The sequence below is a fragment of the Macrobrachium nipponense genome, chromosome 18 (assembly GCF_015104395.2).
Source record: "Macrobrachium nipponense isolate FS-2020 chromosome 18, ASM1510439v2, whole genome shotgun sequence".
Classification (NCBI taxonomy): Eukaryota; Metazoa; Arthropoda; class Malacostraca; order Decapoda; family Palaemonidae; genus Macrobrachium; species Macrobrachium nipponense.
The window spans coordinates 76,948,257-76,966,652 of record NC_087211.1 but is presented as its reverse complement, the minus strand read 5'-3'; the positions used below and the strand labels follow the sequence as shown (position 1 = coordinate 76,966,652).

At 37.2% G+C, this 18,396-nt stretch overlaps 1 protein-coding gene across 5 annotated transcripts in view; it reads left to right on the top strand.

Moving 5' to 3' along the window:
* The first annotated feature begins 262 nt into the window (after positions 1-262).
* LOC135197219 (uncharacterized) overlaps positions 263-18,396 on the top strand; it is a 31,230-nt gene continuing 13,096 nt past the window's right edge. For 2 of the 5 annotated variants that reach the window (XM_064224277.1, XM_064224276.1), the window contains exon 1: positions 266-600. In XM_064224277.1, coding sequence (XP_064080347.1) covers positions 424-600 — 177 coding nt within the window. In that variant the 5' untranslated portion in view covers positions 266-423. Of the gene's footprint in view, positions 601-18,172; positions 18,251-18,396 lie in introns of all 5 variants that reach the window. The other 3 variants (XM_064224279.1, XM_064224275.1, XM_064224278.1) reach the window with 3 other exon arrangements.

Here is an 18,396-nt window from a genome sequence, read left to right as displayed (position 1 = left end):
GAAGGAGGAGGCCTTCAAGAGGTCGGACGGGCGGGGGAACGCATACCCAGAAATACCCTCGAGTCTCTGTATATGTGTTTTCTGGGCATGTTGCTCTCTGTGCCCTGATGTTTTTCCCCCCCTTTTCTCTCTGGATCGTTCACCGCCTCGCAAGATCAGGTCTGATCAAAGACGCACGAGAAAGGAAAGGGACGAATATCTTTGGCGGTTTGACGATGGGCGGTGGGCGGTGAGGTTGGGGAAAAGAAGGCGATGGCAGCGTCGGGTGCTGCATGCCAAGGAAGAACCGCAGCCAAAAGAGATCATTTTCAAATCAGTGTTGCTCCGGTACCCGTAGCGTGTGGACATCACTCTTCTCTCTCTCTCTGTCCCCCTGTCTCTCGTCTTCCATTCTCATAAACACACAATAATCGAGTTGCAGCCATGAGTGCCTGGCCTTCGTCTTACGGTTACAAGTACACCCCCATCGGCCTCCGCCAGAGGGAGAAGAGGGACGAGACGGGAAAGCGCTCCATCTGTACCACAGTCCACCTTCCAGAAGGAGGCCACCTCCTGGAAATTGACAGAGAGTATGGCATTGACGGATCCATGTCCAAGAGGGTGAGTTTTGTCACAAGGTGTAATGACAATGAGTTCCCGCAGCTGAGGGAGTCGAGGGCTCCCGGCCCCCTCTATTTCGTGCGTCTCTGATTTTGTGTTCCAAAGGCTGTGCTGGAAAAGCTTATATAACCGGAAGACTGATGCTGACAGTTTCCAGCAAGACTGAAATGTTCATTTGCAGGTTACAGTGATTTATAAAAAATGTTTGTTTGTGTCATCCATAAAGGAAGTAAAGTTCTAAAATTGTGCTGTGAAGCAAAAATTTTTTGAAGGCACAAAAAGGTGTGTCTAAGTATAGGCATATAATGTATATGTTTAATTATCTCCTTATCTACATTTTTATTTCTCATGTTTTTAGTTTTGTAGGAATTCTTTAATTTCTCATTTATTTTGCTGCTGCTCTCTCTCTCGCTCTCCTCTCTCTCTCTCTCTCACTCTCTCTCTCTATATATATATATATCTATATATATATATATATTATATATATATATATATATATATTGTGTGTGTGTGTGTGTATGTATATATATATATATATATATATATATATATATATATATATATATATATATATATATATATATATATACACGTATATACGTACTGTTTATTTCTATGGAACTAATTGACTGATTTTTCATTTTCACCCAGATTAATGTACTAACAAATATATATATATATATATAATATATATTATATATATTATATATATAATATATATAATATATCATCTAATATATTCCTATATACATATATATATTATATATTGTATGTATGTATATATATTATATATATATATATATATCATATTTTCTTTAGCGTGTTTCGTGAATTTTACGGTGTCTTTCATTCATTTATATAATTTTTATTATTCGATCACAAAAATATGATCACACAAACTTGCCATTTTCCCACTGAAAAGTATTATCTCTCTCTCACACACACACACACACACATATATATAATTTATAGATATATATATAGATACTATATATATACATATACAGATATATTATAGATATAATATATTGCTCTTGGACATCAAATACACTCTCTCTCTCTCTCTCTCTCTCTCTCTCTCTCTCTCTCTCTCTCTCTCGTAAATAACGAGGGGTTTATCATCTCCCTTTAGCATTTAACTAAGTCATTTAGCTAAACTTAGTGTCTATGTTACTATTATGCGTTTTCTTTTGACCAAATACTCTATGATTATTATGCGTAATCTATTCTTAACTCATTGTGTTACAGAAAACGTATACACATAAGTATGTTATGTATGTAAGTATCCATGTATTTATGTATATATATATATATATATATATATTATATATATATATATATGCATATACATACATGCATACATACGTGTGTATACGTGTATGTATATTATATATATATATATATATATATATATATATATATATATATATATATATATATATATGATCTAACTCTGACAATATCTAAGCGAAAACATTATTTTAATCCATTGCAATTGATGCCAATCGTAAGCTTTTAAAATCATGATGCGACATCGCCGTGAAATGAAACATTCCCCCCCCCTCCCCCAAATTCAGAATCCCCAAGTCAAGATTGTCCCATACCTATAACCGGCTGTCTTTTGAGAGGCGACCCTGTTGCCGCCTTCCCCCCAGAATTATTTCGAATAACGACCAAGCAAAGAATATGTGAACAGTATTTCCAATTCATCTCAATCGGTGGACTTCAACAAAGCAGCGAGCACAAAATACTTTTAGGAGAGAATGTATGGTGAATAAGGTTACTGGAACATTCGCCTCGACAAATAACAACACAGCATTAGTTGGCTGAAGCACCTTTGTCAGAACGGAAGACTCCGTCCATCCAACCCGTACGGACAGGGCACAGATGTTCCGCAACCCTTCGTCATAATTTATTAACAACATCAAACTTCAGACAGCTCTGGTCGACTGGTTCGGTGGCTACCGTCGTGTCATGACGCTCGGATATCGCGGGTTCTCGCCTCCGTCAGGCTATGAAAAATCGTGGCTCTGTATCATGATCAGTTACCGCTGCGGTGGGAGGTTGAAACCATCATTCTTTGGAAGCTTGAATTTCAATGGCCCCTGCGTGCTCGTTCCATGCGAACAGGTTTTTTCATTTAATAATAATAATAATTTCGAATTCGTCTTCCAACCAGAGATAATCCTGGCACTGAGAAGGTTTTATGCTCCAGGTGAAAAGCATCCAACTTACGAGAAAAAAAATAATAATAATTCGGGCACGACTGTGAATGAGATCAACTTTCGTGGTACTATTAAACACTTGAGCCAAATCTCGTTATAACGCACATTGCGATATTCTTCTGCTGATAATTAATCATTGTTTTTATGAATGATAACGATAATCGCACCGTCATCGTTAGAAAATAGTTACTATGAAAATTTCTTTTAATACTGTATTACCGATGTTGGACCATCACGATTATCGTAAATAATATCATCATTATCAAGAGCAATCATAAAAACAAAATCAGTTCTCATTCCATAATTTTGACGTAAACAGGAAAAGCCAAACATTTTATCAAAACGCCCATAAGTATTAAGACCCAAAGAGAAAGAGATATTTTACTGGAATGCTTCCATCCTTTTCGGACAATATCCTTATATTTGCATAAACAGAGGTTACTTTACCAATGAGGGTGCCGACGGGGCAGGCAACTCAATCCTCTTTAAAGCCTGGCCTGAAGGAGAAAGCGAAAAGCGAGGAAGAAAGACAAGAGAGCCCACTTTTTGAGAGAAGGAAGCCGTCAGCTCATTAGTGACTTAGAGTTGCCAACTAGACTTTCTTTAAAGCACCGGAATGTCACTTTAGTCAAGTTTGCAAATTTCGTTACTTGTATTAACTTTCGTCAATACAACTTTGAAAGTACAATACAGAAGTGACGAGTCAATAAACTGAAGATTTATCTCTGATTATGATTTAATATGTTAGAGGATATAGTAAGATCGTTATATTTTATAACTGCAAAAGAGGGTTATCAGGTTGGTAAACATTTGAAAACCTTCCCTCCAGTCTTTAGTAACGAGAGATTATACACCAAAAAAGAAAGGAAGTATGTGAGTAATGTTAAACTTTTCGTACTACTCTACTGTAAAATTCATGTTCATAATAAAAAGGAATATGGAAATCCTAATATTATCGTATTGCATTGGTCCCTACACCATCGTCGTATCTAGGCTAACTGTGGTATGCATATCACTTATGTTTTAAAGACTTCCATTTACAGATGGTTTGCTGCACTGGCCTCAAAATGAGCAGCATCATCTAGAGACATAGACACGTATACCTCTAACAGTTAGACTCAAGACAGTCATTCATGCAAGAAATAAATCTAATTTGGCCAGTCAACCAGTGGCAGGTGACAACGGCTTTGAAGAAGAAACCAACGTGAAATGTTCGGTTTTATGAAACAGATTCTAAACCAATACATCCCGACCTTTTAAGTAAGAAGTGGAAGTTACTAAATTGAAGTATACAGACTTATTCTGCTACGAAGGTACGCAAGTTCCTCCAAAGCCATTTCAAAGCTTAGTTCACTTACTAAGGTACAGAAACCTTCGCCTTGTTTTTGAAAGGAGTTAGTCGGTCAAGATAGTCTTTTCATAAGGTTTAAAGATCTCAGTGCATTAGTTCCTTCAAATAAGGGCTGCTGATGAGTGGCCAAAAGTTTGTTCAAAACTGATAACTATCAGAACGCCATTTATTTAATCTGAATAAGGAGCATGATAAAAACAGGAACAAATTAGTTAAATAAATGTGGTTAATAAGGACAATATAAAAATGAGTGCAATAAAAGCAACGAGAATTAAACTATTAGCCCATTATTTCTCTCTACCAATTTTTATGACTCATACAAACGCCATATCAGAACAATTGCTCAAAACAAAACGTTAAACGATTGGTACGATAGAGGACATCAAGGAATAAAATTAACTTGAAGAAAAAGAATATGGCCATGAAAGTGTCCTTTAGATCAGCTGGTTCAAATGATGCAATTGCGCTGTCTGCAGTTTAGTGGATGCTTGTGAAACGTGTCAATGCACTAACGTTTAACAAGGACATCTCAACAAAACTATTTATAAGGTTCCAAAATAAGACATCCAGTTTCGTTAAATATGCTGTTATTATACTTACAGAAGCTAACTATAATTAGATTACTTATGTTCTCGCTTATGGAATTCTTCAAAAGATTCACAGGACTCCGTCAACTTTCCCAAGTTAAAAACACTGACACATTCGAACAGCTACACTACAGCCTTGCCAGGTGGCTTACTTAAAAAAGCGGCTCAAACAGACAAACAAAGAGGAAGAAACCTAAATGAATAAACAGTGTTTACCTAATAAAAGTACAAGGAATACTTTGAAGAAAATTCTTTTCGCCGAATGCGAAGCCAAAGTAGGTTAGGGACTAGCCAGATAAAGCCACAGGCAGACAATCTAATTTTGAACTGCGCCTACACTTTGCAACAACAACTCTTCACCCTCGTATCAGACAAACTCATCCCAAAATCCTAGAAAATAATTCATTCACGACATTCATTTCTTTGCTGATCACCGTACTTTCCGTATATCTTGAGTTCCCACTAACGTTTGCCATGGAAGTCCCCACAAGCAGTCCAATGCGTGATTACTCAAAACAAAGCCTGACGTATGTTTATCATAGGATGTTGACATCGATGCTCGTGTACGACACTTCCATATCAACCTCTGCTTTTCTATATTTATTTTTGCATCGCTTCAACTCTCCATTTTTCGCAACTTGCAACGCCCTTCGTGAACCTGCTTCTAGATGTTCTGCCAAGCTTCTGCTCATAACCCGTCAGCCCTTCTCAGATGACACAGCCGGATCTAAATTTATCCGGCTGGGAAACATCTGCCTTGTTACTTTTCAACTGCTCTAGGCTAATCTAGCAACCATAAAACACTGACCTAATATTCCACACTGAGGAATCTGATCGAGTGCCAAACAGTACAGAGAAGAAGAAAATATGACTTGAACATACATATATTCAAAAGTGTTAGGGTTCATCTCTGCATATATATATATATATATATATATATAATATATATATATATATATATATATATATATATGTGTGTGTGTGTGTGTGTGTGTGTGTGTGTATACACACACATACATGCACACAGACAAACATAAGCCATTGCCTATGTCAGTTGAGAGTAAGCAATGATTCGAGTGCACAAGTATTTCCGTAAGCATATGACTATAAGAGAGACACCCATATTGTTTTCCAACATCTCGGTACAATTGTCTAAGAACTGATTCATAACAAGAAAAGTAAATGAGAGGGAGAAAACACCATTCATATTCATTTTAGTGTTGCCAACTGTGGGGTTATTAATTCAGTCTCAGATCTGGGTCCATAAGGTAACGGGGCAATGTCACGAAATCTGAGCAAAACGTGGGTAATTTCAAGAGGGTTGTCTTGTATTTATTAAAAAGTAACCATTGAACAACAAATTTATTAATATTTAGTATATCTTAAGGCAACTCTGTTATTGTACTCTTAGAGTACAATAACAGTGAAAGTAGGGTAATTTCAGTGCCTAGGTAGGGTAAGGAGCTCTTAGATGGTTGGCAATACTGATTCATTTCCTTGCCCTCTTTCCAAGCACACTCGGCATTTTCCAAGGCGTAGCTGAAATGCAACTTTGAAAGCAAGAGCTATCAGTTTTCAAAATCACTGAATTGTTCTTCCTGATAACCATTGGCTGTAGTCTGAGATGTCAAAATAACCCAACAGATGCCCTCTTGAAATGTTGTCTTTTGTTGAGAAGTTCTTTTGACGACGTAATCAAACAAGTGATTGCCTATAGTACTTTGGCCAAACGTCTAATACACCCACTGGCTACACAGCACGAGATTGGCTTTAGTAAAAATATCTAAAATTCTTTGCCGAAATAGTCTTTGATAAATGCACCGCGGTGATAAGCTTATTTTTGTTCATGACAAAACCACTATGGAATCTCTAAGAGAGCTCCACGCTCTTTTTTTTTCGATGAGATATTCTCTGTTTTATTTCTTTTTTTTATTATTGCTAAATGCTATTTTTTTATATTTTTCGTCTTATTTTTCTAAATATTTAATCGTTGAGATTTTACAGAAAGAAGTGAAGCAGCATTTCATATTAAACCGTATTTTCACACAATGCTCCTTCTGAAAATGTGTCATTAAAATTAAATATTAGGGGTAAAGAAATGAAAAATACGAAACAAAACAACGTGTATGAACAACGCCTACCTGTACCGTCGTCAGACGTAGGCAAGTTATGCAAGGAATACTGTACTGGCCACGGTCAAGTGAGTGGATTCACTGGCCAAGAATGAGGAAAAACACCAAAGACAACAGACGCACGTGCTACCAAGACCACCTCTTAGAAATGCACGAAAAGACATGAGAGAGAGAGAGAGAGAGAGAGAGAATAGAAGACGGAAACCTAGACACAAGATACTCTCAGAAAGACATACTTGGACAGGCCCTAAGTTGATATAAAGTGCAAAATACTAGAGACAAGCTGGGATCCGGTCGGAATCTATTCTCGTCTCCTTTTCTCTCGCGCGTTCATAGTTATTCGATATTAGCGCTGGCTGAATACTGCACTTATGTGTGTGTGTCTGTGTGTGAGCGGAAAGAGGGCGGCCAGCCATCCGCTCATGGAGAGAAGTGCGTGCATGAGTGTGTGTCGTCCTCTATCGCGACTCGGCTTTAGTTTAGAAGACCTCCTCTGGTTATGAGTACAAATAAGGCATTGGATGGTGGTGGGTGGGAGGGAGGAGAGGAAAAAATGAAGAGGTGTGTAGGTGCCAAATTTTTGGGGCTCCACAGAGAGTGCAGGTAATATGGGGAGTTGTGGGGGCTAGTGATAGATGGGTGGAAGAGTGGGTGTTTGTGCGCGTGCGCATGTTAGAAGAAAATATAACCCCCTGAATTTCTTTCTTGAGCTGGGGCGTTTGTTCACTCGTAAACTAGAATATCAACTTCGCGCTCTTCTGCTAATACTGGCCTAGCATTATACTAAAAACTTTATAAGTCTTTACATTCTATGAACGTGATATCATTTTTATTAAATCTAGAATGAATTCACGTGGGTTAGTTTTCGAATATAGTGTATCAGGCATACGATAAATGTCAGAGAGAACTTGAAGGCTTTCGGTATCTTGTACTAGTATGCACATGTTCACAAAATACGAGATCTTCTTCTCCCGTTCTTGCGATCTGATCTTATGCCAAATGATTCAGTCTTTTCCTGAAGCTGAGGACACGAGGAAAAGGATTTTATTAAGCAACAACTTAATAAAAGGTAGTGAAGTATATCGAAAAGAAGAAAGGGCTGCTGTGCCAACATTTGCAATTGAAAGCAATTGTAAAGCGTTTTTCTGAAATATCCTAGTGATAACTGAAAAGCGATCTTCATGAAATTACATATAAATCATTGAATTTCCATATTGCAATCCTTCGAGCGAGTTGTCACTCGATTCGTCGTTTTCAGAAAGTAAACTTTCTGCTTATACTCATTCTTTCCCAACTAATAATCCAATTCATTTTCAATTCAAATTTCCGTTTTACTGATGCTAAGTTACATTCGGTAAAGTAACCTATAAAATAATCATCATCAATAAAGCTGTCATTTTGAAGGCATGAAGAAGAAATGGCATACGAAAATAAATAAGCGTATTCTAATGTACATGTGTATACTTATGAAATTATTGTTGACCGATATAAAAACACACATACAGTAAATACAAGATTTGTTTGATATATACTAGCTAGTAAAAGTACACTGCATAATTAATTAATGTCATGGAGTGGTAATTAACTGTCGCATTTCTCCTTACAAGTATTTATTACCGATTTTGACACGAAAAATATACCGCGAATGTATTTCCTGTCTCTTCTCAAAGCATCTTTTCTTTGTGGTTGCGTTAACATTTTGCAATGAGGAATTTTTGGTCAGATAAACAACCCATGAGCATTCAGCTCACTCTGTTACTTTCCCATGCCCTTGGTTCGAAGCTTTGCGGGAGAAATAAAAAGTATTCCTTTATTTCATAACCTAGTTGGGATTTCAAGAATTTCAGTTGAAATCGAAACAAACAGAAATGTGAGCTATTCAAGACAACTTGTTCACATTATAACTGCTGTGACTTAATAGCTCTCGTGAATGTGACAATTAGTTCACACACACACATTTATATATATATATATATATATATATATATATATATATATATATATATATATATATAATATATATATTGTTCTTCATATATAAATCATCATAACATACATTCATTTATATACATATATATAGTATATATATATATACATATGTATATATATATATATATATATATATATATATATATATATATATATATATTGGAAGGAAACCATCTCAACCATGCAGTACGAAGATTACCAAATTCCTTAGGATAAGCATAAGAAAAAGAATTTTGACAAGAGCTGCTAGGTGCCCGACAGTAGGAATGACAGTCTCATTGATCTCAGAAGAACAGTAACCAAAGTAATACTTGTAGAAAAGAGACTCTGAAAGCTCCTTGCAAAGGAAAGACTAAGAATCGAGAGGAGAGATATTGCGGGGGTCACTGAAATGACGAATTTCCTTTGGCACAGATGAAATACCAAAATATGAGAGTAATATTCAAAGAATGGTGAATAAGGCCAGGAAGAAAGCTTTAATCAGTGGTGCTTGATAATACTCTGGTTATGACCCCAATTATAGCGTTCTACTTCCCTCAGTAGTCAAGACGGAACGTGGGCTCTCTTGCTGCTGGTTTCAGCTCACCCTTCATGAAGGATGGCCTAGTATAGTACTTGGCCATTTAATGAAGAAGCCTGATCATCCGTGTCTTTTGAAAGGTTGTTATCCATTAGTCTGTTTGGATACTCTAAATATGTCCTCTTAGAGAAATCTGAGTTGACAGGACACATAAACCGTTAATAACAGCACACATTTATAATGATGATAACAACTTTGACGTCAGAGCAACTGAGTTCCTTCAAACGTTGTATTACATTTTCACCAGAAGCACCAATCATTCGCAGAGCAAACAGCAAAATCCCCAAGAAACCTTGCCTGACTGAATCACCTCTCTTAAGATTACTGGTATCTGTACAGACGACCGAGATCGCCAAAAAGTTAACCATCTCTCGCAGCAGACACTTCGTTAATGAAGGCTGGCAACCTTTGCATGGATTGTCAGGTTGATAAGTTCCGAGAGGTGAAGACTACTTGAAAAAAGACGTCAAGACCGAATTCTATATCCGATTTATTTTCCCACCCAAATTAAAACAATGTTCGTATTTCGGTTTCAACCAAATTCCTTCGTTTAACTGCAGCAAAGAATTAAGAATCAAATTGACAATAGATGATAAAATGACCTCCAGCGGTCATCAGTGTTTATTCCTTATGTAAAGTCCAAAATAAGGGAAAACAGCACATACCGTGGAATATGGGATGACTTGACGTAGAGAAGTAGTTGGCTCTGAGACAGGTTAAGAAATCACGGAGACAACGCAACTTTTCTTTCATTTAAATGGCTGCTTTTGACAGTTAGTTGATGTAATATATAAATCATATATTCAGGCAACAACTATAACTGAAAATTAGAAGGAAAAAAGGTTTAGATACTAGAAGTGAACTGCTTTTCCACAATCCTGAAGTGCTAGATAATGTTAGTCGACTGTGGAAGACCGTCGATTTCAGTTATCCATAATTTTTCTTACGAAACTGAAGATCACACTGGAATCTGGCTTGAAGATAAGGAATATTTATCTTCCTCTCATCGTCTCTAGATTATGAATTTTAACGCTACTTTCCTTTGTGTTTCCTGCATTTGATATCGTTTTTATCTTTGAGAATAACTTTAGATTGACTATCTACCTGACATACATATTGTGCAGGTTATGTTACATTATTGTATTCATTAAGATTGCAGCCTCTACGATAATACATTATTTGAAGTTGGGTAATATGCTTCTGACTGGTTTTTGCAATTTCCCCACATTGGAAACTAGGATTTTCCAAATTCTGCAGTTAAGGAAGACCTGTACAGTCTCCTCTCTCTCTCTCTCTCTCTCTCTCTCTCTCTCTCTCTCCTTGTGTGTATGTGTGTGTTTATTTGTATCAGTTAATATATAAAAAACTACATGAGATATGTGAATAGTCAGAACCGTTTATTACCAGTTGCAGCAGACATGACATTCATTAAAGCGTTTTGGCTGAAGAATTATGAGATCCAATTCATAAGTTCCCAAATGAATGTCGTTATAAGTGTCAGAGCAACTGACGTAAATACGCGACCTAAATTTGAGTTACGCCACACCATGTGACCTAAGAACCAATAGTCTGATGTTCAGAGATTAAAATACAAAAAAGCTTACAAGGTCACAAAACTGGGAGCTATAGCTAGCTCTGCCCATCTGTTTCCTCTTGTGATATTCTTTATGTTCTCTGGCACTTGATCTAATATTTCAATAAATGTGATTTGACTTTCTATAAATGTTTTCTCTTTCAGTCAAGGAATATTCTCTCGTGTGAATATCGTGGTTGATTGCAAGGACAGACCAAGGACATTATAATACTGCTCTCTCTCCCTCTCTCTCTCTCTCTCTCTCTCTCTCTCTCTCTCTCTCTCTCACACACACACACTCACACAAATTTCCTTTGTAACTAAGAGGTTCCCCTGATTATAAGCCCAAAACCAAACGTACTCAGCCATTTAATTCAGAAACCTCGTACACGCCTCGTTCAAAGAGCATTTCTTCAGGCGGTCTGCTGGTGCACATTTCATCCAATATAAATAGGGTTTGCCTCAGTGAAACGAACTATAAAAGCTTTTTTTTTTCACTCTCTCTCTCTCTTTCTTTCTCTCGCTCAGCTGTTGTTTTCTAGACGTCACTGTTACCTGTCTCGCACTTCCTGGTCACTGTTCATTTTCCTCTTTGCGAGGGATTGGTCGACGCTGCCAAAATCCTCAAAGGGGACGACAGACGGGCGAAATGAAGCTTAGATGACTTTCAACAGCGGCTCTCTCGATTGTCTTCTTTCGAACTATAAAACACACACACACACACACACACACACACGCAAACACACACACACACACACACACACACACACACACATATATATATATATACATATATATATATATATATATATATATAGTGTGTATGTATATGTATATATATATATATATATATATATATATATATATATATATATGTGTGTGTACAAACAATCAAACTTCAGATTTAATCAGTCGCTTTATTCCTACGGCTACTATTAAAAACCACTGTTATATAAAATTTATTCTTGTAATACTACCTTAAGCATATTAAGAGAGAGAGAGAGAGAAGAGAGAGAGAGAGAGAGAGAGACGTGATAACAGTAACAGCAGTAGTATTAATAATAGTAGAGATGAGCATAAAGGCACAACTAGCTAACAATTTACAAGTACAAATGCACTTAATATGACGAACGTAATTAGATTAAGTGTTTCAGACCTATTATATGATCTTGATACTCAATATGCAACTGTAAATAGCGATAGACAATTAACCTTGTAACAAAGATAAGAGATCTCTTTTAACTAGCATTATTTTTATGCTCTCTAGGATTCCTTTTCTTCTAAAAGCAAAACGATTTTCCCGCATCCCTTCACGACTGGCTGATGGATGAAATCTAAACAAATAACTCCTTATTATTGGAACGTATAGCGAAAAACCCGAAATTAAGATTGGTCGTTTGGAGACTTCAATAAAAACTTGTGTTATACTTGACCTCACAGATTACACTTCAGATCTCGGAGGCCATTTAATCAATTTCTTTTAAAATTCCTGTAAATGATGAGGAATACTCATTGGGAAAATGAATGATTTATGAAGAATCACTGGTGTAAAAAAAAAGAAGAGCTCATTACGAAGTAGCTTTGAATATAATTCTGGCACCTGCTCACATATCTGAACTTCCTCAATAAACAAAGCGTTGTTATTTAATATCTTTGTGAGTTACAATTACAAGGCACTAAAAAAAGAATCATTAACATGTAATCATCCCATAAAATTGGAGATGGTTATTTCATTCACCATCAGGAACTTTGAGCTAAGTTCGTAGAGGAACTTAGAACAATTTGTAACAAACGCGTCCCCAAAGTTCCGCAGCCAAAAGAATGATCAGCACTTGAATCATCTTAATGGACGAATATTCAGATTTCTTTTGCAACAAGTCTGGCAGTCGTTTGCAAACCTACTCCAATAGCTTCGGACGCTCAAGTATGGCAGATGTGGAAAATGCATCAGTAAACGACCGGCCGGATAAACCTTTATGAAACCTTAGTGTTTTCCTCAGACTGTTTTTGATTCAGTTTCCTTTGATTGGCTTACTCACTCTCTCTCTCTCTCTCTCTCTCTCTCTCTCTCTCTCTCTCTCTCTCTCTCTCTCTCTCTCTCTCCAGCATATGTTATAAAAGGTCACCTTATCCTTTTATCATCTCGATGGCTGTGTGAGAAACTGAGTTATATTTTAAACCTCTTAGATAAAGCTCTCTGACTCACGATCTAGTTAAACTGTGACGAAGACAAAAAACAAAAAACAAGAAAAAATAAAACGCCCCGGTTGTTACCTTTCAGAGATGTGGCTCGGAATGTAGAGATCTCTCTTGTCTAGAATCTTATCATGAGTTACAATTTTTCAGTGAATACTTTTACCTGCATCTACCCACCGTATTGTTTCCTGATGTATCCGAGAAATTTGGCAACACAGAAAATAAAAATATGAAAGGCTCTCGGGCTGGTGCATCTGGCACCGGGAGGGGCAGCGTTAACCAACCCTGCCTGACCGTGTTTGGCACAAACCCTGGCACTAATTTTGGCACTGGATGCTTCCCCGGCCACCATTTTCGGTCATGCAGGAAACCTCTCATATACTTTAGATGAAAAAGAAGTATGCTGCGACCTCGTTCGTTTCCTCAGAAGAACCTTCTGATTTCTCAAGCTGAAGAGACTCGAGTCTCTCTCTCTCTCTCTCTCTTCTCTCTCTCTCTCTCTCTCTCTCTCTCTCTCTCTCTCTCTCTCTCTCTCCCTTTTTTTTTTTTCGTCTTTGTACCAACAGATTAATCAGTTGCAGCCATTTATTGCAGCAGACAGTTAGTATTGAACAGCGTCTGTCAAAGCTTATTCAAGAGAGGAATGGTAAACCGTGCTGGGTGAGAATGACGTATTTGACCTACTTAAGCCAGAGAGCAAGACAGCCATGTTGGCCTGCTTCTATCTTTTTTTTATTATCTCATAACTGAAATGTGAGACGTCTCGAAGTAACCAACCTGTCAGGAACTTCATTTCCCATTGAACTTGTAATTCACTTGGTCTTCCTTGTCAGGCACGCCATTCTTACAGACGTAATATTTACGTAAGCTACAAAAGGTCCTCTTGCCCCTTGATCATCTTGATAGCTGTGTGAGAAACTCAGTTACATTTTAAGCCTCATAAAGATTAAGCTCTGTGACTCACGATCTAGTTAAACTATGACGAAAAAAAAAAAAAGTGTCCCGTTGGTTACCTTTCAGAGATATGGCTCAGAGTATAGATTTCTCTTATTTAGAATCTCATCAGAACTTTCATTTTTTCTGTGAAATCTCCCAGATGATGAATAAAAAGAGTTGAGGTATATCATAGCAAAGAAAGTGAGCGATATCAAACCCCAAGAATCTATAGACGGGAAAGTGGGTCTTGGAAAGGCTTTCTCCATGTTACATAATCACTCCGGCAGTTCAACAATCATCCATGCAAACTGAGAGTGCTATGTAACCAACGCCTAACGACGAATCATCTGGTTCGTCAGCAGCAAGCTTATCAGAATGATTATTCCAATATATGTTACTGATGGAGAGGAATGTCATCAGCCAGGGAGGGACTTGTCACAGTCTCTCCTTCGTCATTTCGAGGCTAATGTGAACTTCAGCGTTAGACCAAGATTGCCTGCTGGCTAAAAGTAGACTTCCTGAATGCTTGCTGTCAGTCTTCGAATGTCTGCACTGTTTTCGTTTTATTTCTGGATCTTCTTTCTGCACCAAGAATGTTACTCATATTTCATCGGTTTATTTTTATGACGCATTCTACTGTGTTTATGTAGGCATCTTTCCATTGGCAGTTCGGTTGGTTCAACTTGAGTTTGAGAGGCGAGTTTTTCTCTTAATTTATCTTTTTTTTTTTTGGGGGCCATCTCTCACCCCCTCTTTTTTTCTGCCGGTTCGTCCCCTCCTCCTACCCATCCGGCCGCCGCCCTCTCTCTCTCTCTCTCTCTCTCTCTCTCTCTCTCTCTCTCTCTCAGAAACTTTATTTCCCCATGAGCGTATTTTCACCTGTTCTTCCTTAACAAGGCACAAGATTCTTACAACCATAACATTACGCAAGTAATAAACTTATTATACGTAAAAGGCGTAAATTCTTGCACATGGGAATGCATCATATTTATAATGATATACGAAGCAGCTTTACACACACAAACATACATACAAATGTATATATATATATATATATATATATATATGTATATATACACATATATACATTATATTACATATATATTATACATAATATATGTTATATAATATAATATATATATATAGATATATTATATATATATATATATATATATATACTATAACGAACCGGCATTCCAACCTAAGTATTTGCAAGATGAAATACCTGTTGCTCAAGAGTCCGAACCAAAGCCAAGACGTAGGGGAGAGCCTTTATCAAACCCATTAAAATCGTCTCGTTTTATATGTTTCTACAGCTGCTTATAAAAACGGCGTGAAACATTCGTAGTTTGTTGCATTGTGTAGGCAGCCAAGTCTCTCCATTTCTCATCCACCTCCTCTTCTCCTCTTATTATGCCTTATCGCTCACTCTCGCCTCCTCTCTTCGAGGTGCCACTCCGGGCATCTCTATTTATAAATAGCCGGTTAATTGCATATGCTGACGCGGCTTGTCATTCAAGGACCAGTAACATGATACTCGGAGCTAATGCGATCTCGTACTTCGTAAAAACGATTCAACACGTCTGTGTTTCATCAAGCAAAACCTATTGATGGCATAAGCTCAGAGGCGTATGAAACAGTGATGCCCATTGTAAATACTTTGATGTCATCATCTCTCTATGAGAAACTACAGTGTATTTGTTTTTTCTAAGTGTAATAAACTCCACGTTTAGACTTTCCGTCGTTCAGCGCCAGACCAGTTTATCTCGCCATAGAATCATGCAGGAATTCCTATGGATGGTATGTAACGTTCTTTCACGGTCAGGACATGCCATCTGAATTCTTTTGTTTTGCCGTCATATTTGACTTTAACAATAATAATAATAATAATTATAAGAAGCAGCAAGAAATTCATTCATTTCCAAAGACGGGAGAAGCTAAAACATCGTACCTACCTTTATGAAGCAAACATAATATTCTGGGCTCAGCCGTGTCGCTCCGTGAAATAGGTTCCTTCAGCACTAGAAATATAATATATAACCATTTTGGGCTTATTTTACACAACAGGGCCTCAAGGCTTCTCTCGCAAGCACCATATGGTCCCTAGCATCACCAGGGACCAAAGATTCCCTCCGGAATCCCCGGAGGTCAGCCTCAATGAGTCAAGCATATTAGACCTCGTTTTTGAAAAAAAAAAGACATCACACAGTTCCCTCGTTCTGAAGCTCTTTGAAGAAGAGCGATCAATCCTGGACACAAGAAGGGTTTCCGGAGACAAGGGTGGATTCTGTATCTTCAAGGAGCTTAAGACAGCAGGACCTATGTTGTGGGGCTCTTTCCAAAACTAAGCCAATTCAATTTGTTTAACAGAGGCTATCCTCCGGGGATTCCAGAGACAATATGTAACCAAAGATGGCAGAATGGAATCTCCCAGGAAAGGTGTGAGGAAAACGAACAGCGATGCTTGCAGCCTCATCCTTTGTGCCAACTGACTCTAACCACAGTGGTTTCACCTGTTTAACAGAAAGAAATAATAATAATAATAATATTAAGAAGAAGAAGAAGAAGAAAATTAACAAATTTTCAAAGCCTGCCCATCCAAAAACAAAAAGAAAACTATAACCTTGTTGGACCCTCCTTATACACGAGGCCTTTGGGTTTCTCTGGGAAGCACTAAGGACCAACGATTCCCTCCTGAATCGCCGGAGGATAACCCTCTGTTAGTCAAGTGGATGTGACGTAGTTTTGAGAAAAGACGCTGAACACAGTTCACTATTTCAAAAGCTCCCTAAAGATACGGAATCCATCCTGGAGCTAAGTCTTCGTGCTCCAGAACAAATAAACTAGTTTGGTTTCGAAGCTCCGAACTGTCGAGGCAACTGTGTTCGAACAAGTTGTGCTACATGGCTTTGAGCTTGATGCAAGGCTGAAATGTCACTTCGCTTCAACCGGATATTTATAGAAGTTGCCACGTCTTGTTTACTTTTCTTGGAAGCAGACGTTGTTCACCTACTTCCGTTTCTTGCCGGAATGAAATTCTATTGGAGGATGACTATTTCTTTCACATGTGAGATCAAGAGTGAACCATTGACGTATATATATATATATATATTATATATAAAAATATATATATATATATATATATATATATATATATATACATATATATATATATATATACATGTTGTGTCTGTTGTGTATGCAGCTTATGCATGCATTTATATTATATATATATATATATATATATATATATATATATATATATATATATATATATATATATAATATATTCTTGTGTATGTAGTATACTTTCTATTTGCAAATTATGCTTTCGTTAATCTATCTACGCATGCATTTCCTTCAACGCATCTGCGAAATTTTTGTGACCTTATATGAGATTAGTCTCAGGTGGGCGTGTCCCTTAATAAATGTTGTGTTGGGCCATGGCACTGAGAACAGTCATTTTTCAGGTTAGCAAATACCTACATACTGACAGTTAGATAAAGAATAAAAGATTCTGAAATCTTCAGTTCGTTAATCTTTGAGGTATTGACTGAGTATTGACTGTCACTAGAAAAAGAGGTCACAATAAAAGTCATTCTACTGTTTAGCTTGCCACGTTTGATGAATTATATTTTCGCCAAATAATCATTTCTGGCTAATTTATTTGTTCGTTGACACGTGAGACGTTTTTAACCAAAAGCACTCAGTTGGTTTGCTTGAAAAAACAACACTCAACAACAGTTCTGTTGCGGTTTACAACAATTTTTCTTTATCAATGTGTTGAACTTGGGTGAAAAAATATCAACATTTGATGTGTTTTTTATTATATACAGAAAAGCTTGCTTATTGTTTTTAAGGAATTGTTATTAGGCAACACTGAATTCCAGAGAGCTGATGATTTATAGACAGGACTCAGCCAAATTGACTCATACCTTTATGTTAGATTGATACGTATTAATAAACCTTTTGGTTGCTCTCGTTTCTTTAACAATGACATAAGATTGCCGAGGTGGATCCCGTCGACAACTTTCCAAGGGTATTCTTAACATCACTGAAGTATCCTGAACGTTACAAGAAAGTGAGTCGGAATAAACATGAAACAATAACCACTAATATCAGCAGCACCTGTTGGATCCCAGCTTGGGATTAAGTCTGGCATTTCTTATAATCCGCACAATATTTCCGTCATCGCGGAACGCAACCAAAACCAATCAGTAACATTAG